Raw genomic sequence first — 22,498 nt, forward strand, 5'->3', positions numbered from 1 at the left:
CTTATTACTCTGAAACAAAAGTTAACAGATCATGTTCCCGTAACAATAACTTTAATGCAAAAGTACTTCATTGATATGGAAAATTAAATGTGTACTATAAATATGTAAATAGCATTTGGCAAACATAAAGTTCTCATGGATTAGCTTGCATACATATTTTCACCGTTTCGCATTTTCCCTAATGGAAAAATTGAAATTTCATGAATTGCGACTGCATGGTTAAGCTGCACTTGAATTATACAACTTTTACCCATTCCCCGCGCCCTGCAAACTTTTTTTTGTTTGCCTTACATGCTGAATTTATTTCAACACCCGATGGAACTGAAGCACTTTAAAAGCAGAACTCATCAATAATTTTTCGCCCACTCATCTATCATTCGATAGCACACAAACACATGCACACGGGCAGATCGACAAACAAATACATATGTACATAGACGGCTATGTACATATACAAAAGGAGATATATGGATGTGTGTATGTTGGTAAATGTGTAGGAAAAACAGAGGAAGACAGCTGCCCTGGTAGAAAATCATGGGTGCTGAAGTTTGGCAACGTTGCCATGAAAAACTCTCCAATATTTCTGGCCACATGTTTTTCTGTTCTGCCTCTGACGCTGCCAGCGTCGCAGTCGGCGTTTTTATATTCTTTCCCCCCCTACACACCCTTCCCGCTATCCTAAAGCACCCTATCCATCAACTTTTCTGCTTTATTTTGTTAGTTTTGCAATTTTGCAACTGTGTTTGCTTTTAATGAAAGCAATTAAACTGCACGGCAGCAAATAAAGAAAACAAAGCGGAGAATGCGAGAAATGCAAACAGACAAATATACGAATACATATAGTAAATTAAATTCACACTACGAAAATTGAATTCGAATTTAAGATGTGAAAATTAAGCACGAAATTCCAGTAAAGTATAAAGTGAAATAGAAGCAAAAAACGTGAAACAACAAAGAGCGTAGGAAAAAAAAAACCCAGCCAAGCAGACGAAAGCAAAGTTGCCAAACTTCACAGGTCGAGAAAAAAGAACAAAGTGATGGGGAAGGAAGGGTAAGGGGAGAAAAAAACTTAAGCACGCGTAAGATTAAAGCAGCGCTGTTGCCGAATTTCACGAGCAGCATGGCAAAAAGCAAAAAGCAGAGAAGCACAAAAGCAAAAAACAGCCCCAGCGCAAACAAATTAATAAAAATAACAACACACACAACAGCAGACGACGGAAATATACATGTATATATGTATGTGCGAGAAAAAAAAAGAAGCTTAAAACTATACGAACAAAAATAAATGAAACTAGGAAAAACAGAAACATAAAAGCAGAAAAAAAACCCAAAAAAGAGAAACAAGAAAAAGCCAGCAGAGCAGAATTATAATAATAATAATAATAATAGCATACAAAAGAAACCACAGTAGGTACTCCAATAGCAAGACCATGAAATGCTGATTTCAATATTTTATTAATAAGATTTACAATAATTCTGTTCAGATATGTATACGAATTTATTTTAGCGATACTAGCGAATTATATTATTAAGTCCTATATATTCAAGTTTCATAATATCGCTTTTCGAGGGCTCGTTGTATCGAGTGCACACAGTACACAGAAGAAACCAACTTGAAGAAGAAGACGAAAACGATGCCGAGGCACATGTTTGAGAGCGAGCGAGAGGGAGAGGCAGATAAGGCACTGGAGCGACGGAGTGCCACTGCGCGCAAGCGAGATAGCAACACGGGGGGGATCTGCGCACAAGTCAAGCGGAAGACAGAGCGAGAGAGCGATAGCAAATAAAGAAAGCAGTAATGGAGCACAGAAGACAGGCCAAAAGGGGGGGAACAGGGACAAAAGGATGAAAGGGAAACAAGGGATGGGACAAGGAGAGACGGTGTAAGGAGGGAAGAGGCCACTGCTGTGCTGAGGTTGAGCAAAAACAGAGAACATACATATATACATACATAAATACAAACGCGAAACGCACAATGGCGCCCACCATGTTAGGCCACAAAAATGTGCAAGTCATTTTGGGGCGGATTTGCAATTAAGTTACGTGCTATTTGTCAATTCCTGCATCTCACGCCTTTATTTCGAAATTAAGCTTATCATTTTGAGTTTTATAGAAGTTCTTTAGTATTATAGCATATCAATGTTATTTTTATAACGTTTTTTATCATATCAAAAATAATTTCTATTATCACGCTACTTTTTTCGGATTTTCTGTGCATTTGACGCTATACACATGTTTAAATACGCATAGGTAAATCAAATACACATGTATATTATTAGAATACGGCAATTTGATCAAAATGAAATAACAGCAATTACACAGGTGCTATTATTGCGCACACCGCTGTGCATACATGCGTATGTATGTGTGTGCTATGCCAAAGCAAACAGTAGGCGGCATTGCGAATGGAATGGAAAGAGGAAGTGTGGATGTGAAGCGATGATGATGGCAGGGGTAGGTGGAATTGAGAAGGGTCGGTATAAAGAGACATCGTGCGCAGGAACGTTGTGTGTGTGGGTAAAAGAGTGCGGGTGACGCAACAGCAACAACAAGTGCAAGGCAGAGCCGTTGGCAACTGAGTGCCGCACACAACACACACAAACACACACACTCACGCGCAGACATAAAACTCGCAACGTCATAAAACGAATCGGACAACAAAGCGACCAAGCGACTAAACGACGGACGACGCGACAAAGCGACGACGACAAAACGACACGACTACCAATACAAATACAACGATTCCCCAGAGAACCAAAATTGCCCGCAAGAAAGAGCGAGAGCAAAAGAGATAGATAGGCAAAGAGAAATAGAGTGAGAACGAGATAGGGCGATGCTCTCATGCCAAGTTGTTTTTGTTGGCTGCTTTTATTCTTGTACTTTTTAACCCCCCACCCCCACACATCAACCACACCACCCAGCCAACAACAACAAATTGTTTTTATTGGCTTTACTTTTTGGGCTATTTTCTGCATTTTCTGCGCTCTTTCGACAATTTAAAAGTTCACGCAAATGCAATGCACAATAATATGCAGCAGAAAGGAAAAAGTTAAATATTTGCCATAAACACACGTTGGAATTGAATTGAAAGTATGTACACACTTACATATTTATGTAAGTGTATGTCTGTACATCTGTTACATGTATGCAGATACAAAATACTGGGGTCACGCGTTTATAGGTTCACTTTTTTGCGGACATCATTTAAACAATTGGGTAATTCAGCAATGAGGATCAAGTAGGCAAATGAATTATATAGTTTTACGGGATTTCCGTTAACAGCGTTTGCATTAAAGTAACAGCATTTTTAACTGCACTATGCACGGCAGAATATTAAAAACAATCAATTATTCATATAGATACACATAATATGTACATATATGTATATATTTATGTACATACATATAACCATGAAAATGTTGTAAATGGTTACATTTTGCTTTTGATGTTCCTTTGCCTTTTAGGAATTATTTTTTTCTTAAATCGAATCTTCTTTAGTTTTCATAAATATGAAATAATAACAAACAGCTAAGCTAACAGCAAAATATGCAAATAAACGATTTTGTTTAATATTCTCAGAGATGTGAATACAATAAATTAAAGATTTATTCGTGTGCTAGCTCCCGAAATTTGTTGGCTTTTATTTTGGCTTCCTCTGAAAATAGCTTAATTCATCCAAATGAAATGCGGCAACAGCGCATTTGGGCTCCCACAAAGTGCAGCAACAAAAGCGACTCAGTGTGCGTGTGCATGCTCGTGTTTGTGTGTGTGTGTGCATGCTCGTGTTTGTGTGTGTGTGTGCATGTATGAAAAATGATAGACCTACGGGGAGAGAGGCGTGGCGAAGAGAGCACGATAAAGAGGTTGAAAAGGTGGGGTTTGAAAGGGGAGGCGTGGGGTAGGTAGAAACGGGTCTAACGAGTAAAACGCAGCAGCAACAAAAACAACAGCAATAAAAACGGCGCGCAAGGTGAAACACGTACAAAAGAAAGAAAAAAAAAAAAAAAGAAATATAAAATAAAAAACCCATATTAAGAGTGTGGGCCTGGGGGTAAGGAGTGGCGGAGGTGCGCAGCGGCAAGAGGGAGAGCGGTATAATAATAATAATAATAATAATTGTGGAGCACACACACACACATGCACTTACGCATGCTTTTGGCTGTTTTATTCATGCAGATGTGTGGGTGGAAAAGCACACACACACTTGCAGCCACATGAATACATACTGCAGTTCCACAATTCATCGCTACTGAAAAACATCACAAAAACCATCGCCTACGCCAGCAGAGAGCCAACTGCCTCGGCTGCACAGCCGACGCTCTCTCGACTCTCTCTCTGCCAAAAATTTAAGGCAATGAAAAGGAAATGTTATTAATCATAAGGATATTTTTCAAAGAAAATTATCACATCGTAGGAAACTTTAAATTTGTGACATGCGGACATTTCTGAGAATTTCTAATGGATAGATATTTATAGATATTTTATATGCAATTTCGCTTATATTTCAATTCTATGCATAATTTAAATAATAGGTTACATTAAAAATACCTATTGGTATACAGACAGAAAATAAAGCGAGCAAAATAGACAACCAAAAAAAATCACTAGTAGGCCGAAAGCAATTTATTTCAGATAAGCGCCGCTGCCGGCGTTGCAGTCTGCGTCGCTGCCCCTAGGCCTGCCCTCTTCTTCTTATCCTCCTGCCACCACATCCCTCCCCCTCAGCAACAGCAACCACCAACACCCCCCAATCTTCCATTTCCCTTTCCACTTTTCGGTGTTTTGGCCAAAGTAAAGTATTGATTTTTCGTTTCGTTTCGAGCTTTAATTTAGTGCGCCTGGCTTTTTATTCTTGGTCATTTTATATGGGGGCGTATTAAGACACAGTGCGGGCAGCAAAAATATGTCCCGTTGTTTTTAACTATATATGTAGGAACATGAGGGTGATCATGAAATATGATATGATGCATTTTCAAAGTTTAAAATCAGCACTTTAAAATGTAAATAAATTTTCAAAAACGTCGTGCATTTAAAATTTCAATTATTTTTTAAAATATCAGTAATAACGACTAGATTTTCACCCTCGGCTGTACATATTTCTATTTTCCCGCCAATGTGTATGTTGTTTTTGTGGCGTGCGTGTGCTTTATCAGTTACTACTGTGCTTGTTGTTTTTGGCCCGGGAAAACGTGTTTTTCACCTCAAAGTTTCCACCGTAGGTTGCATTTTTTTTTTTTTCGTTTTTATATATGTATGTATGCTCCTTTTTTCGCAAAAACACGCAAATATCTGCACACCCAAAAAAAAAAGACACGCAAGTTGCAATTTTAAATAGTGCAACGCAAAAATAATAACAAATAGTGCAACGCAAAAATAATAATAAATATTGCAATATTAACCGCATATGCGGCACATGTGGTTTCTGCACTTTTGTAGTTTTGCGAAAACAAATCTGCGCAGAATTCCAAATTCTTAAAATAATCGCAAAAGGGCTGATATTTCGCTGACTAGATATTTTGAATGCAATTTAATATTGTTTTTGTTTAGTCTTCACAGAGCGGAGATAATATCTTCTAAACTGTTAAAGGTGCAGAAAATATACAAATCGAAAAGCTTTTCTTAGTAATTTCTTCGTAAAAGATCTGCAGACAAATCATTGAAGATTCTTCAATATGCTTTCATGTGTTTGTCATTTAGGAATTCTATTTAAATTAAATATATGTAACAACTAGACGAGCCAAAAGACTTTGGAACACACAACGATAGATGAATCAGCAGGAGAATCTGCAGTAATTCTTCTGAAGCTTTCCAGTTTCTGGTCGTTCTCCTTCTTCTTCTTCACCGTCTTCTCCTTCCCACTTCTTGCCGTTTCTGCGCTTCTTTCAGGTTCAAGAACATTCGAGGAGCGGTGGGGAGATAGTGCGAAAGAGCGGCTAAAGCGCAAGCAGAAGAGGGAAGAGGGAAACGTGAAACAGGGGCGACGAATGGTGTGGGGGAGACGAATTGGTGGGGGGGGGGGGGGGGGGGGGTCATAGCGAAGAAGGGCAGATAAGAAACTGGCGAGATAAGAACAAGAGCAAAGAATTTGCTTTTAAATTACTTTCACATGTTCAAAGTTTGCCGAATGGAATTATGAGCATTTTGCGCGCATTTCGGGCGAATGAAAAAGTAAATAGAACAACAAATATAAAATAAATGTACATATGTATATATGTACGTATGTATAGATGTGTGCATACGCGAAGGAGGAATGATCTACTTTTGCTTTGGGGGAACAAAAAAAAAAAAGAAATACAAATTATTGATATAAACTTTGACTTTTGCGCTGTGCTCTGTTTCGTTTTGTGTGTCTTTTTCATTCCTTTGTTTTAATCTCTTTTACACATTTTTTTTTGTTAATGTTGCATATTTGTGCTTTATGGTTTTTGCCGCTGGCAAACACAAAAATTCCATTAAAATGCCAAGTGACAGTTTTCATTCGTCACTTTCTTCTTCCTTTTCTCTTCTTTATTTCGCATTTCCAGTTGCATTTTTTTCCACTTGGAAACAACATTCTTGATTCTATGGATTGAATTGATATTTAATTAAAATTGATTTGAATGCACATTTTACTGCGCCACTGATTATTCGCCATGTGACAAAGCAAATATTAAAATAAATTATACATTTTAATAGTACAACAAACATTTGAAAGTCTGGTAACTTTTTGATTCTTTTCAAGCACATGTTTTTTGCAGCTTTAACCTTAGAAAATATTGGCCATCAGGGGGTTAAAGCGAGTGCCTAAACACAAGAACGGTAATTTCGTGTTCTCTGCGATTCTGTTTTCTCCTTTCATCTTCTCTTGTCATCCGTAAAATAAAAGCAAGGTTGCCAAACTTCATTGGTACGTGAATATATATATATATATTTTTTTTTATGTATATATATTTTTCGTGTGTGTTGCGCATTTCTTTTGTCGTTTTTTTTTTTTTTTTATTTATCAACTCTGTTTTTTTTATCCCCCGTTTTCATTGTTGTGTTTCTTTCTGAAGGAGGAAAAATCAATATGCGGATTGCGATTGCATTTAAATGAACATGAAAACGGCAAGACAACAAGAAAATCCACAAGATATACAAACATACAGTTGGTGCTAAAAATTACCCGTCTTGAAAATGTAAAATAAGAAAATTGCATTTAAGTTTCTTTTTTAAACCTCACTTTAAACATTTACTTCATTGAACTGCGTTTTCTGTTTAAAAACACATTTGTTTAAAACTCTCAAAATGTTGTATACTTTGGTATGTGTATATGTTGTTATATTTTGTGTGTGGCAACAAATAAAATGCGGTGAACGAAGCTAAACAAAAAAATATAATAATAATAACCGGTTTAACAAGAAATTCAAATTCTACCTATATGAAACACAATCATATGTAAAATAACAGAAAGCCAAGAATATATATATATATATATATTATACATATATTTTTACATCAATTTTAACGGGAGAAAAGAAATTAGTGAAACAGACATAAAGAACACAAGTCATATTTGCATAATTGAAATGCTAATGAAATATTCGAATAAATGTATAGAAGCTGCTCCAAAGGCGAAGCCCTGAAAGTTATAAATAGCTGAAACTACAAATGTATGGAGATATATGCCGCATATAAGGCGTTGGAGCCAAAAAAAAAAAAAAATATAACCACAAAAAGGGGGAAAAAGAAGGGAAAATACTTGAATTTTTGGCGCCACACGTTTAGAGAAACGAAGAAGAAGACGAAATGAAAAAACACATGTCAATCGGAATTTCAAAAACTTATTCAAACCAAGTTGAAGAACCAGAAACCAAAAACCTTTATGAAAACCCATTTCGATTTCGGTTTCTAAGGGGGATGAAGATGAAGATGATGATGTTCGCAAAACCAGTTGAAACGAGAAATTTCGGGGTTACTTCTTGTTTTTTAAACACAAGAAGTTCTAATTCAGTTTTAAAATACATACATATGTACATCCCATAGAACTGCCTCATTTAGAAAACGATTTGTTTGAGCTAAACGCATTGTACAAATACAAACTATCATATCATATATAATCTTATATCTTATCATCTGCCTAGAAATGAGCTGTATTTCATTATTTGTAACCAATTTGTATTGTCTTTACTTTATTATATCTGTGTTATTATATCTTCTATTTATTATAGAATGTTATATTGTTTAATTTATAGAAACGAGCACACTAAAATATGTTATTACTTTTTTAAAGCGTTGCAACAAACTAACATTAACACAATTTTTAAACAATAGACCATGTTACTAATTTAGCTGTAGTACATATGTAATAAATATGTAATAACTTTAACACGTTAAAAAATAAAGCTTCGCAAAACGTAAATAAAATGCATAGTTTGTGTTTGCTAATTTCACTAATAGAAACTAACGGTAATTGAGTAATTAAATAATTAGTTATGCTTACCCGATGGACGTAGACAGTTGGCTAAATCCGCGATGGGAAAATCCGTGAAAATCCATGAAAATCAGTTTTTCTCCCTCAACTTTTCTTTAATTTATTAATATGCAATTGCATATTTTTGCATTTCATTTGCTTTTCCTTGGAAAAGCGGCACAAATAACGCGATAGCGTAACTTCTATCAATTTTCTTGCGCATTTTCAGTAACGTAACTATAAAAAAAAAATTGTTAACTTTGTATGCCACATATAAATTTCATATATTTATGTATATATTTATTTTTCTATTAAGCAAATAACCATTATTTTATAATTTGATATTTCATTTTATTTTCATTTATTTTTCTTTTTAGCACAGGGCGTTGTCGGGCCCAAAAAAATTGTTTTTTTTTTCGCATTTCATTTTTTTTATTCGTTGCTTTTGGTGTTGCGTGTATGTGTGTGCGTGCGGGCGTGCGTGTGTGTGTGCGACTTTTGCTTTATTGACTTTTTGTTAAAATGTATTAAACAACAAAAAATTAGAACACACGCACACAAACACGTTTAGAAATTTTTCCACTTTAATGCGAGAGAGCGAGCGAGAGAGCAAGCGAAACGGTGGCGAGAAGCGGTGGGAGAAGGAGCGAGAAAAAAAAAATCGCGACGCAATATTTCTTCTTTTTTTTTCTTTAATTTTCCCTTTTCTTTTCGATTGCATTTTATGGCAACTTTACAGCTTAATGCAATATATTCTTTTTCGCATTATCTTTGGCTGGCACGCACACACACCCACATAGAGCCACACACACACAGACACGTACACACACACACAGGCACACACGTATGCATAGAGAAAACCGCACGAATAATTTTTTTTTCCACACAAACACATATATTGCTATATATATATGTATACGCATATATATAAGAATATGGCATTTATTTTGTTACTTTTTCGCACGCATTGCGCTGCACATTTACCTCGGTTAATTTTCGTGAATTTGTTATAAATAAATTCGCAACGTATATGTTATCTGGCGCAAACGTCGTCAATTTTTCACATGCTCTGGGCGCACCAAACACCCGAGTTTTTAGCCATTGAACAACGACATCGAAAACGGGCAAACGACACCGTCAACGGCAAACGGCAACGCAGCGCCGACGACTAGCGGGGCAGCGCCGTCGGCAGCGACGTCTGCAGAGCGAACCGCAACCGCGGCAGATGTTGCCACCGTTTTTCGTCTTTCGTTTTCGCGGTTGGCACAGTCGCCCCAGTTCGAAAGTCTGTTTATATATAAATATGTATGTATGTATGTACGTACGGGATACGTTGCAATGTTGAATGGAAATAGGAAAATGAATAATAAGCGGAGTGGAAAATGTTGGAATTTTTTTTTTTTGCCAAAAGTGCACTATTAAAATGATCTTTGCCCAGCGAGCGAGAGAGAGTGAGAGAGCAAGAGAGTGAGTAAGAGAGGGACAGCGTGCAATGTTGCCTGGCAATGCTGTGCGCCGTTAGGCGAAACGGTGCGACGTCGAGCAGCGAACCGTTCGCAACCGCTACGAGTCGTTTCGAACCGCTTCGAGCCGTTTCGAACCGTTTTAAGCTGTTTCGAACTTCGAGCCGTTTCGAACGTCGAGCCAGCGCACAGTGACGTCCCAAATTATTGGCCACTCTGCCGGTCAGGTTGAGAATGCTAATCAATGTTTTATATGAATTTAATGTATATTTAAAGCACTCGAAACAAGTTTAATCATGCAGTATCTGCCACTAAAAACAAGGTAAAAGATACTTTAGTTAATCATTTAAGTTATAAGATTTATAAAATCAACTTAACTGATAAGTTAAATGTCTAAGTTAATGCATAACAACATACATATGTAAGTTAGTAAATGACTCTTTTGCTGGATTGAATTTACTTTAAATTAATTTATAATTATTGCGTTTGATAAGTTGATAAGAAGTGCGCATTTTTCAATGATTTGATTTTTGTTCTTTCGTACTTAGTCCCTCCCCTCTCAAATCACCCCCCCCTCCCTTCCGCCCCCTGGAAAATTTTCAAACGTCTGCGTCCATGTGTTTTGTTTTTCCACTGTTTTCCTTTTCTTGTTGTTGCTTTTGTTTTTGCGTTTTTCCGTTTTTGTGCCTTTTTTGTCACTTGCCAATTTGCAGTGAAAGTGAAATTCGCTGAGCGCAGGCGGTCGGAAAAGCGGGCGGGGTTACGCGGGGTCACGAGGGAGAGGGGTTGTGGGAAATAAGGGGGAGGGGGGCGGTGGGCGGTAAGAGGGCAACGGCCAGCCTAAGCGGAAAAAAATTGAGTAGAACACACGTGCGATTTGCGATTTGTGATTTGTGATTTACATGCAATCGCTCAATTTGGTTGCAAGTTCGCTGCCACACATCAAACCGATTTTCCATTTTCCGCTCTAATTTTGTTAATTTTAATTAATTAATGCTAACTACACTGCACTGTAGTAATGAAAGTAACCTATTAAAATCCAAAAAATAAAATATGTATCTAAATGTGAACAACTTATACATTTTCTATTTTTTATTGATTAGAATTAATTTATGGCACAAATTCGACTACTTTAAATAACAAACTTAAATACATATAAAACATTAAACATATGAAACGTGATTTTATTGAATTTAACTTAAGCAACTAAATACTTTATTTATGTTTTAGCTTTAAGTTGAATTGTAAAAATTGTAAATCGCGCAAAAATAAGTATGAACATTTTGAGTACATTTGCGCTTAAGATTTGTTGCTATTAATATTTCCGCTTTGCTTTTGTTGCTTTGCTTTGTTATTATTAGCCCTCTTCCTCTGTTAGTCCTCTTCTTCTTCTTTTAGCCCTCTTTCCTTCCGCTTCTTACACTATTCTTCTTCTTCTTCATCCTCCCCATTTTCTACCTGCCCCATTCGACGTCTTTGTTGTTGCTGTTATTCTTGCTGCTGTTGTTGTTGTTGCTGCTGTTATTTCAGTTATGGTTGTTGTTTGCAACCGGCCGGCGGTAGACGGATTTCGCTAGGCGCGCGACGTTGCCGCCTTTCAGTGCGAGCAGCAGCGCACACAAAACCGGCAACGTCGCAACATGTTCGAAGCGAACTGAAAACTGGCAACGCCGCGCTCGCTTGAAGCCGCAAGAGCAAAAACAGAAACAAAAAAAAAAAGAAACGAAATATAAAACAACAAGCAAATGCTGCAACAGCGACATTTTATAACAAACATACACATAAATAACAGAATAAAAAATAATAATAGAGCGGCGACATCAAAAAGGCCGCTCGCACACGTTGCACTTGCATGACATGCCGCATCAAACAGCCGACGAGCGGAATAAACAAAAGAAAATAGCAACATCATACCGACAAAAATGTTGTACATACCACATAACAGTACCAATAGCCCGCAATGTCATACGCTATCATTCAGCGTCAGACCGTCGACGACGAGCGTGAAAAGAGGTGCGAAAACAAACGCGAAAGCAAAAGCAAAAGCAAAGGAGGCATTGACAAACGAACAAACGGAAAATGTCCCACGTGGGCGCCACAAACCTGTACGATGAGCCCGAAATCATGGAGGAGTTCATCAGCTGCTATCAGCACTTCACCGCCCTGTGGGACAGCAGCACTCCCGACTACCTATCGAAGCAGAAAAAGGAGCCCGGCTACCAGGAGCTACTGAAGATCCTGCGACGCGTCAACGGCGGCTGCACCGTGCAGGATGTGAAGCGTAAGATAAACTCGCTGCGCTGCTGCTATCGTCGCGAAATCAAGAAGGTGCAGGCCTCCGAAAGTGGCTATCAGCCGCGTCTCTGGTGGTTCCATCTGATGGCCTTCCTCAAGCCGGTGCTCAACATCCAGTCGCCGGTCAGGGTGAAATCGGAGAGCCTGGACGACAGTCTCGATGAGGCCAGCATCCAGGTGAGTTACGACCATAATGAGGACACTACTAGGGGTACTTTCAAAGGGGAATTTGATTGGAAGAAGGATAATGTTAAAATGTTAGGTTATTTACAAATATATAGCAAATAACTTTGTGCTTGCTTCTTATAAAGCATGCTTACATAGATACATTTGTACATATGTATAATGTGATATAATGGTATGTTAATGGTATGTATGTAAGTGCAGGGAATAGAATCGAATCTGTTTGAAACGCGTTGGACGCGGTTTGACGTCGGTCGTAAGAGAAATGAAACGCTTGGTCGTACGACCAATTTGCCGTATAATCCACAGTCGGTCGTCGGACATCTGACATGTCGCACACACACACGGCCATCGAGTTTTGGAAGGAGTTCCTCCACATGTACCGCTCGATGCCCGAATTGTGGCTGGTGCGCAGTAAACTGTATCGCGATCGCAGCCTCAAGGTCGAATCTTATGGGCGATTATTGGCACTGTTGCGTAGGTCCGATAGCCATGCGAATATCCATACACTGAAGAGAAAAATTAACAATTTTCGTACCTCGTATCGGCGCGAATTGAGAAAGGTGCTGGATAGCGATAACACATATACGCCATCGCTATGGTATTTCAAAGAGCTCGATTTTCTCTACGAACTGGAAACGGGTGAACTGCAACTGGAGCACTCGGTGGCCGCCGAGCAGGATCGGGACTTGAAGGTGCTGCAGCATGAGGCAAATATATCGGTGGCATTCGAAGCACACCTAGCGGAATCGGAGGAGTCACTGTGCTTCATGCAGCAGCGGGAAAATGGAGTGGATAACGATAACGATAACGATAACGAGCAGGTGCATCCGTTGGACGCCGAAGTGAGTGATGATATATGGGTGAACTTTGTAGCGAGGTTATGCAGGGGAAATAGATCTGTTTCATAGGTAGATACATTATGTTACATCAAGTAATACATCCACTATTACATCAAGTATTATATTAAAAATTACATTAACTATTACATCCACTATTACATCGAAATCATCTAATATACGCCGTTTACAAACAATTTCAGGACGTCGATATGATTTCGGAGACGTTTCAGAACGAAGAGGATGTGCTGCGTCTGGATACTGGAGAGGTCGATGGCGATGTGGAGCCGGAAGCGGAGCCAGATCACGAACCGGATACGGAAAACCTGGGCCCCGTAGTGGAGCACCATGTGGATGATTATCGGGGGGACATTTCATTGGCGGGCAGCATCAAAAACAACGCCTATCAGACGGGCTCTTCGCACCTGCGACTTAACGCCGAATCGCTGGCTTTGGATAAATCCGGAAGACGTATCCGTATCCGGCGAAGACGCAGCAGCAATGACAGCGTATACGGCGAAACGGCGAGAAAGCGCAGAAACGAGGAGACTCCAAATAGAGATAGAGATAGGGATAGGGAAAGAGATAGAGATAGGGAGATGGGGGATAGAGAGAGGACGAGGGAGCGAGACAGAGAGCTCGATAGCGAGAGCGAGCACGAGTGCGAGCTTATCGGAAAACGAATGGCCACCCACTTCCGGCATATGCGACCGGATCAACGGCTCTACGCCGAACGGATCATCAGCGAGGTGCTGGTCTACGGCCGTATGAATCGCCTTTCGTTCGAGGCGCAATTTATACTGGGTCAAAAATAGGTAATACTATGCGTAATATCTTCGGAGGAACATTGAATGGGCCCACATTACACTGTACATACACAGTTCTATTCGATGCGATTCGCATGTTCACATCCTAATTTACATTGCTTACATACATAGGTTGCATTATTGAAAGCCTAAACCCTTTTTTTTTCAATTAAGCACTTGCAGATGTTGTAATTATTACCAAATAAACCTATTATGAACAATATATTCATTGAACTACTTTTATTTGGCGTTACGGTTTTACAAAATGATTTACCTAAATTTTGCCTAAAATAAAAGATTGTTTTGATTGATAAATTAATAAATAAAAAAAAATATGATAGCAATAATAAACATTGCGTGAGTAACACAAATAAATGTATTAATTAATTAAAGCAGAAGAATCCAAAATAGCTTAAAGATTGCGTAGTTAAAGCGGAAAATGAGAAAGAACCGCCTGCAACGCATCGCAAAAAAAAAAAGAAATATGTACAAAAAATTCAAAAATGGCAAATGTAAAGCAAACGGCTAAAAGCGAAAATGCGTTGCAAAAGGTAAGGGGAAGTGGAAGGAAAGGGCAAAACAAAAAGGAAGAAAGCAAATAAAGGAACCGGTTTTTATTCATTTTAAATTTGAGTGAGTGGTTCTGCATGCGGATCCCTTTCCCCTTCCCCCTGCACCCCCTTCCCCATCCCATCCAGCGACCAGCACATCTTGTTTTTCAGCCTGCCTTCTTTCTTCCACTTCTTCGTCTTCATCTCTTCCTTATCCTCCTTCTCCTTCTGCTGATTTTTTGCTGCTGCGCTGCTCTCTGCGATTCTTTTATTTCAGCATTCATTGCCTCGTCGCTTCGTCGGGTTCTCTCTTCCATCTTCACTCCTTCTTATTGCCCTCACTCGTGTCTTTCTTTCTTTCCTTTTTTTGGCGTTTTCTTTGCTTTAGTAACTTTAATTTGTTGGCATTGCCATTGCCGTTATACTGCCGTTCCTCTCTTTCTCGCAATCTATCGCACCCGCTCGCACCGTCTTGCCCTTTCACTCATTGCTCTATTATCGCTACACAGGCAAAGAAAATTGGTGGCTGCAACAATAATATTATTATGTGCATAATATATCAAACTAATAATAGTCTTTCAATTGCCAAAAATGACTTTCTAAAATAAAAATAGATTAAAAGAACATTTTCTTCAAATTACTTACATATAGGATGTATTATTAGTAGTTTTATTAAGAATTATGAAATTCGACAACTTTTTGCGCTGTGTAGCCACTATGCCGTTGGGGTTTCTTTTCTGGATCTTTTTTTCTTTTCTCCTATTTCTTTCCTCTTATTTTTGGGCATTTCGTTTTTGATGTCGTTACCGTTGTTGTTGTTGTTGTTGTAGCCGGCATTTAGCCGTCCCGGGAAAAATAACAAAAAACATTTTGCCAAATTACTGTCCCCCAGTTATGTCGCCTCCTTTATCCTTCCATTCCGCATGCACGCAAAGAAAAGCGTGTGCGTTTGTTTAGAAATACAAGTTTTGCACTGCAATATAAACACTTTTTATATTAATTATTATTTATTTTGTATTAATCATTTATTTTATTCATTCATTTTATGATCATTATTCATGCTTTAATACGATAATGTTGAGGGACATCGATTTTTTGACAAGTGCATAGAAAATGAAACTTGTAGTTTCTGGAAAATTCGCATGTTTCAAAGTTTTGATGTCCTCTGCGTGCTTGTGTGTATGCGTGTGTTTGTTCATGTGTGTGTGTGTGTGTCGCCATTTGCCTTTCTTAGCGTCTTTGGTTTTGACATTCTGCTTCCTGCCCCCGTCGCCCCGCCAGCTAACCATCACCTTCCTCACCGCACCCCTTCGTCAACCTTCACCACCGGCAAACAGTTTTCGGTCGTAGTCAACCGCATTAATCCATCCCCATCTCTGCGTGTGTGTGTGAGTGTGTGTGTTTGTGGCACAAAATGAAAATGGCAAAACAAGGTCAAGTGTAGGGAGCAAAGTTTGTTCGAGTGCACACACGCACACACAAACTACATACATATAAGCAAATAACACAAATATGAAAAAAAAAAAAAAAACATTAAGTTCACATCACTTTTTCATCAAGCGAAGCTCTTCAGAATTATATGTACATACATAAGAGTACATATGTACATACATAAGTACTTGTACTATATTAGTTTATATTTATTAGTTATTTATGTAATGTGATTCGTTATTAACAAGAGACCAATAATAAATGAATTGACCAACAATTAAATGAGATTTATTATTTTTAGAGCCAAAATAAATGCAAAGAAACGTTTCTTAGTTTTCATTCTGTGCTTTGTAGATATGTACATACATATGTGCTATTTAAATTCATACATGCAGGTACATACATACATATGTAGCAAGTGCTCTCTAATATAATTAATTATACATTTGGTTTATATTTGTATTTGGGTTGTGTATTCTGCCTAAAGTTATGAGCGCAAAAGGGCAATTGAAGTTTTGGGCCTGTGAGTCACGTTCAACAGGCGCAGTCGACGGCTACGCCGGCAGAGGCTGAATTTTGAGGTTAACTTTTTGACGACAAAATAATTTGCACAAAGGTGCAAAGTTTTTTTTTGCGTAAAATTTTTGATGCTGTTTATTTAAGTTTCGTGTTGTTGTTGTAGTTGCTGAACCTGACGGATTGACAGTCACAGTCAGTCAGCCGGGCCTCTGCTGGCGTCGTCGTCGGCTGCGCAACGACACCTGTGGCTATGCGAAAAAGTCGACGAAAAATGGGGATAAATAAATGAAATAAAATAAAACCCTCGTCTGAGATTTTGCTGCCAATTTTTCGCAGGCCTATGCAGTAATTTACTCTCTCTTTCTCTCTCTCTCTCTCTCTCTCGCTGTCTCCCTCTTTCCCTTTCTCTCTCCCTTTTCGTTTGCCCGAAAAAGGTGTGACGTAGAAACCAAAACACACAAACACAACAAAGTACAAAAAAAAAGTTGCAAGAAAAAAGCTTGGGAACAGCAGCTGAATATGTAACTAACATACACACACACACAAATTATATACCAATAAAAACACACAGAGACACACAGGTACGCAAGCGTTGCAAAAAAGGAAACCTAAATAAAAAAATTAAATGGAAATTTCTGATATAAAACACACACATAGTCGCACTCACACAGCGGAGCCGAGTGAAGTTTGGCAACGCGGCGCCGTAAACGCGCAGTCGCCAGAGAGGGACGCCGGCAGACACAAAAACAAACAGTAGGCAATGTCGCACGCGTGAGTGAGACGGCCAGATGGCGAGTGAGGCGGTAAAGTGAGAGGGCCAGTGCGTCAGAGAGTGCCCTGTGTTGTTTTTGCGCAGCTCCGCACGGCAACATCGCACAGTGGGACATCTGGCACATATCACGAATGTATCTATGTTAAATATCAAATTTATTAATTTAGTATTAATTATTAAATTTAGGTAGAGTGATAAATAATCATATTCTCGTAATTGGTTATTTTAATTATAAATTTATTAATGATTATCGTAGCAAGCTACAGCGTGCTTTTATTTAAACATTACTCCACTGTGCAACAGTAACTGGTTCACAAGAAGAGAGAGCAAAGAGCAAGAGGGGGTTGCGAAAAAAAGAACAGGTACCCCTGTGTTCAATTTGATAAGTTCTGTAATTTAAATTTTAAAAAATACACGTTTATAAATAGCTCAATTCCAAAATACGGTAATATTACTACTTTAATTTTGGAAAGATTATATGGCGATGCTTGTAACTACATATTTGCTTTGTATAAAAAATGCATTTCATATTTTGCGAATTTCATAAACTAATAATCAGGTGGCTTGCCAATTTCGCTACTGGGTCTCCGTTTACCGCTTGGTTGCCTCTTCTTCTTGCGCGGTCTTCTCTTCTGCACCACGTCCCACTCTATCAGCAACTCTCGATCTCTTCCTCTTCGCGTTGGTACACAAAAAAACACAATTTTTTTCGCTACAATTTGACACACAAAGCAGCTGTCTGCATAAGCTCCGCACACACACACATTCCACATACATCCATTGCATACAAACATACATATATATGTACATCTTATATATCTCACGCTGTGTTGCCATAGATACAAACAGACTCACGTAATTTATATATGTGCATATATATACATTTGTATGACTGAGCGGAAGGGAGAAGAGGCTACGGTGAGCGGGAGAAGGCTATTTGTTATCTACTGCGCATTGTCTTGATGTTGTTTGCGTAGTTGTCTGTACGTATGTAAGTATGCATGTATGTATGTATGCATGTTTTTGAATGCGAAGATGAAGCAGAAATGGAAGAGCAAGAAGAAGCACGACAGCATACCAAATAACTAGCGCAGACGTAAAAGGGGAAGGAGAGAGCGAGAGAGGCAGAGCTCACAAATTAACATGACACGACCAACGTCAACGACAAAAACAGCAACAACAAGTCAACAGAACAAACCGGCACATTCAACTTAAGCACACACACACACAAGCACTCACGCATGCGAAGAGTAACAAGAAGAAGAAGATGATGATGAAGAGGGACACTGAGTCGTGAGTCAAAAGCGTGCGACAGAGAGGGCAACATGCGAAACGAAAAACCAAACGAAAGCGTAGAAATAAATAAAGCAAACGGCACACAGAAAGAAAAAAATGACTTGTAATATAAACCTACAAAAATAATCCATAAAACTAACAATTACATTATAAACTTTAGTTTTGATATCTGAAAATACAAATTACCCGTGCAAAATAATTGCGCATAGCAATAACTATACTTTTTGTCACAGTGCAACTAGCTTGCCAGCAAGGGTCTGGAAATAAGAATAACAAGAATAATAATATGAAAAGCGAAATAAAATAAAAGCATACGCAGCGTGGACTGCGAAATTCTTGGGGGTTTGGGTTTGCTTTCGGGTTTCGGTTTCTGGAGTGGTGAAGGGGCAATGGCAGGGAAGAGGTGGGCGGGGCGGGGCTTACGGCGTAGGATTCTGGCGTAACCCGAAGCTGGACATCGAAAAAAAATTCGGAGACCTGTGGCAAAAAAATGTTGGTGGGGGGGCTTGTTTTTTATCGAGTTTATAAGGTAGCTGGGGCTAAAAACGGGTCAATCAACGTGAGGGGTGGCAGTAGGGGACGGGGGGTGAAGTTAGAGGGGGTTAACGTCTCATAATCCGCTTAAGATTCAGCGAACATCAGCGGGGTGCACCACGTGCTAAAACTTTTTTTCTATTTTTTTTTGTTTCTTCATTTTACCTGCCAATTATTCCTTTCGACTGCGCTCTGTGAATCTGGATGGATACCATCCCATGGCATCCAACGTATCCCCAATGACCGCCCTTCATCTTCTATTTTGGGTTCGTGACCACACGGGAGTGTCAGAGTAACGTGAGTGATTTAGGTAAGGCATGTTTCTTGGTTTAGTTTTCAACTTTAAGTAAGCAGTCCAATATGCATCAGTAGATAGGAGTTTAGGATATCCTAATCCTCTATAATAATGATGTGAGTTCGTTTTAAACATATGAATATGTGTAAATATACATATATACATATGTACATATGTATATGTAATTCTCAATTATTTAATAACATTAGAAGAAAACAGCATTCCCAGCAATATCTGACGCCAAATGGATAGCAGATTTCTCCATTGTTTGATATCTGTTTGCCTGGAATTGATAAGTTCAAGGTCTCAAGTAAGCAAAAAAAAAGAGGGGAGGATACTTTCCAACGGAGTGTTTGACGTCATTCTGCGAAACTGTCATGTCTTTCATCCCCAAACAAAAACCCTTCAATTTTATGTTCTCATGGCAAAGTCGAAATAACGTAAGCAATTTATTGGGGTTCGGATTCATCTGCTTTAAATTCTAAAGGAGAGGCTTTAAATTATTATTATTTGAGTTATTGAATTTAAATGAATCGTTTGCAAAATTAAAGGGTCCAATTGAAGGCCCCAAAGTGGGCTCCAATAAATAAATAAATTATGTTTGCATTCGGTGCCAGGTTCCATAGAAGTACACGCACTCAAATAGACGTATGGTAGATAAGGTGGAATCTCACGACTGTATATTCCCCCAATCGCAGTGGCTGCGATCATTTGCTATGAAAGTTGCCATGCCCCCCTCCCTGCGGCCATTTCCTATTTATAGCCCCCCACCCCCCCCTCCAACAGATCCCCCACTTAAATACACATGTCAGTTCGTTTCGAGAGTTGTTGTTAATTTTTGTTGATGTGTTTTTATTTAGATTTTTTATTATCGCGCGCGGGTTTTTATTTTTCGGCTTATCACTTGTCCCACCTCCCGTTTTAAACTATCTCTCTCTCTCCCTCTCTCTCTATTCCCCCTCCCAATTTCGCCCACAATTTAAGTTGATGTGATCTTTGTTCGCCGCGCGGCCAATTCACAGTTAAGCCATATCAACCAAGATGACTGCGAAGGGGCGTGGAGGGGTAAGAATTCCGAAGGAGTAAGAGACGGGAGAGCAATAAACCTAACCTGAATCTACAACTGGCTCTTCTGGAGGGTGACATTGCAAGAGAGAGAGAACAGAAAAGCGCGGGGAAGAGAAGAAATGAAATAAATAAAGAAAAAGAGAAAGAAAGGGGGGTGTGGTAGGGCAGAGAGAGGAAGAGGAGAAGCCGAATAAGCGCAAAGTAGCGGTGACAACAAAAACAACAATAAAGACGACAACTAGAACAACAAACGACGGTTACAGCAACAAACAGGTACAGTGAACACCAGCTAAGTTACAAATGTGTTTTTAGTAGTTTATAGAATGTGATAGAAAATTTGTGAACAATTAAATTTTTTTTGTTAGTCTCTTAAAATCAATTTTTATATGTGTATTATTTTCATGTGACCTTTAGTGCGGTGCCCACAGTTCCATCGGCTTGCCGGTTTTGCGCGCGTAATCGATGCTGCCCCATCCTCAGCCCCCACTCGAAGCCCCCCACTTACCCCCTCTCGCCGTCGCACCAATCCAGCCATATAGAAACCGCTTTACGATCTTGTATTACGTGTTGGTGTGTTTTGCATGCGGTCGGTCGCCCCTCTCTGTTGTTTTTCCCATTTTACTCTGGTTTTTGTCTGTGGTGTGTGGACGGATCGGTTTGCTTCTTGGGCCGACTGAATAATCAAGTCACAGTTCCAGTTCCACCGCACTCCCCAGCCCACCCCACTGCCCCACCCCACCCCCTTCGCATCCATGCCTACGGTCAGTGGCTCGGCCGACACAGCAACAACCAGTTATATATATAGCCATATCCACATACATATACAGTACGTACATGTGCGAGTGTACGGGACGGGGAACCGGTTTCCTTTTACTGTCTTGCATATTTTTAGCAACAAGTTGAAAGAGTTGCCTCGCCAAATGGGCACAGTCAGGCATCGCAAAACCGAACCCTAATCTATTGTCCGCAAGTACTTACATACAATATATGGTAGGATTTTAACAACACTTTACATTGTTAGAGTTTTTCATTAGTTATAGTTCATGTTGAAGAATGTAACCTACAGACCATTTTAGAAAATATTGCAAATTGATATTAAAGAATGGGGCCTGTAGCCGACGGCGTGAGGGACATGGCAGCGGGTGTGCGGGTGGGAGCGAGAGGTCGACAGTAAAATTATAATGAAAACGTGTAGAAAGATCGACTGCGATCGGCATTCGCGCTTGTAACAAAACAGTTTTTATTTGCAAAAAGTACAACAAAAAATACAAAAAATACAAGAAACAAAAAACTAAAGAAAAATAAAACCGAATCGGCAAACAGAAAACAAGAAATACAACAAAGAAACCTCTTGCGGCTGGTGTGGGAGGGGCTAAGAAAGGGGGGTGGGGAAGGGGGTAGACGGATGCCACAATAGGAATAGCAATAGCCACCGCAAACATAGCGCTGCGTCATTGACGTCGGCAGAGACGCGGAAAGCGGCAGCGGCAGAGGTGACGCCGCAAAACAATTGCCGGCCATTGTTGTCGTTGTATTTGTATATGCCGTTGTAGTTGCTATTGTTGTTGTAGTTGTAGCCGGGACCCCGACGTCGCAGTCACTCACTTTAGCCCCAAAAGCAAAGGGCATGCTCGAATATGGACGCGGGTTCAACGCGGTTTAAATAACTGAACCTTCTAGCAGTGGAATTCGAATTGAGGTTAGGTTGAGGCTCCCTACTCGGGCGCCAATGCATTTTTTGCCAGCTTTATGTTTTAAAAATAACTTTTCTGTTTTTAATAGCTATTTTTGATTATTAATACCTTTATTTAGTCCTATTCAATGCATTTTGTTTATTTTAAAATACCTTTTTTTTATAAATATCATACGCTAATGAAAGCTTTGCTCGAAAACTATGTATAAATAATTAAGATACATACATATATAAAAATAAATACATATATAAGCACCTGTAGCACATGTTAAACTGATATGACTATTTTCTAAAATAAATTATAATAAAAACTTTTTTTTTT

At 39.1% G+C, this 22,498-nt stretch overlaps 2 protein-coding genes and 1 long non-coding RNA gene across 8 annotated transcripts in view; 1 reads left to right on the forward strand and 2 right to left on the reverse strand.

Annotated features, from left to right (window-relative positions):
• The window catches only part of LOC120457137, a 60,655-nt gene extending 51,055 nt beyond the window's left edge, over positions 1 to 9,600 (reverse strand). For all 4 annotated transcript variants that reach the window (XM_039644381.2, XM_039644380.2, XM_039644379.2 and 1 more), the window contains exon 1: positions 9,416 to 9,600. The gene's annotated coding sequence lies outside the window, so the exon portion shown is untranslated. The remainder of the gene's footprint in view (positions 1 to 9,415) is intronic.
• Positions 9,601 to 11,776: 2,176 nt separating this feature from the next.
• Positions 11,777 to 14,240, forward strand: LOC120457147. Of its 2 annotated transcripts, none has more exons than XM_039644419.2 (2): positions 11,777 to 12,366; positions 13,415 to 14,240. In XM_039644419.2, exons 1-2 carry the CDS (start codon positions 11,974 to 11,976, stop codon positions 14,024 to 14,026), a joined length of 1,005 nt encoding a protein of 334 aa, XP_039500353.1. In that variant the 5' UTR covers positions 11,777 to 11,973; the 3' UTR covers positions 14,027 to 14,240. The 2 variants fall into 2 exon arrangements, with proteins under 2 accessions (XP_039500353.1, XP_039500352.1); XM_039644418.1 differs by lacking the exon at positions 11,777 to 12,366 and adding an exon at positions 12,628 to 13,217.
• A 481-nt stretch (positions 14,241 to 14,721) lies between these two features.
• On the reverse strand, positions 14,722 to 18,742 carry LOC120457075. Of its 2 annotated transcripts, none has more exons than XR_005616909.2 (3): positions 17,886 to 18,742; positions 15,214 to 15,541; positions 14,722 to 15,094 (listed from the first exon to the last, which is right to left on the reverse strand). It is a non-coding gene; the product is annotated as an uncharacterized LOC120457075 (long non-coding RNA). The 2 variants fall into 2 exon arrangements; XR_005616908.1 differs by lacking the exon at positions 17,886 to 18,742 and adding an exon at positions 16,403 to 16,434.
• Positions 18,743 to 22,498: the final 3,756 nt, after the last annotated feature.

The sequence above is a fragment of the Drosophila santomea genome, chromosome X (assembly GCF_016746245.2).
Source record: "Drosophila santomea strain STO CAGO 1482 chromosome X, Prin_Dsan_1.1, whole genome shotgun sequence".
In the NCBI taxonomy this organism is placed as follows: domain Eukaryota; kingdom Metazoa; phylum Arthropoda; class Insecta; order Diptera; family Drosophilidae; genus Drosophila; species Drosophila santomea.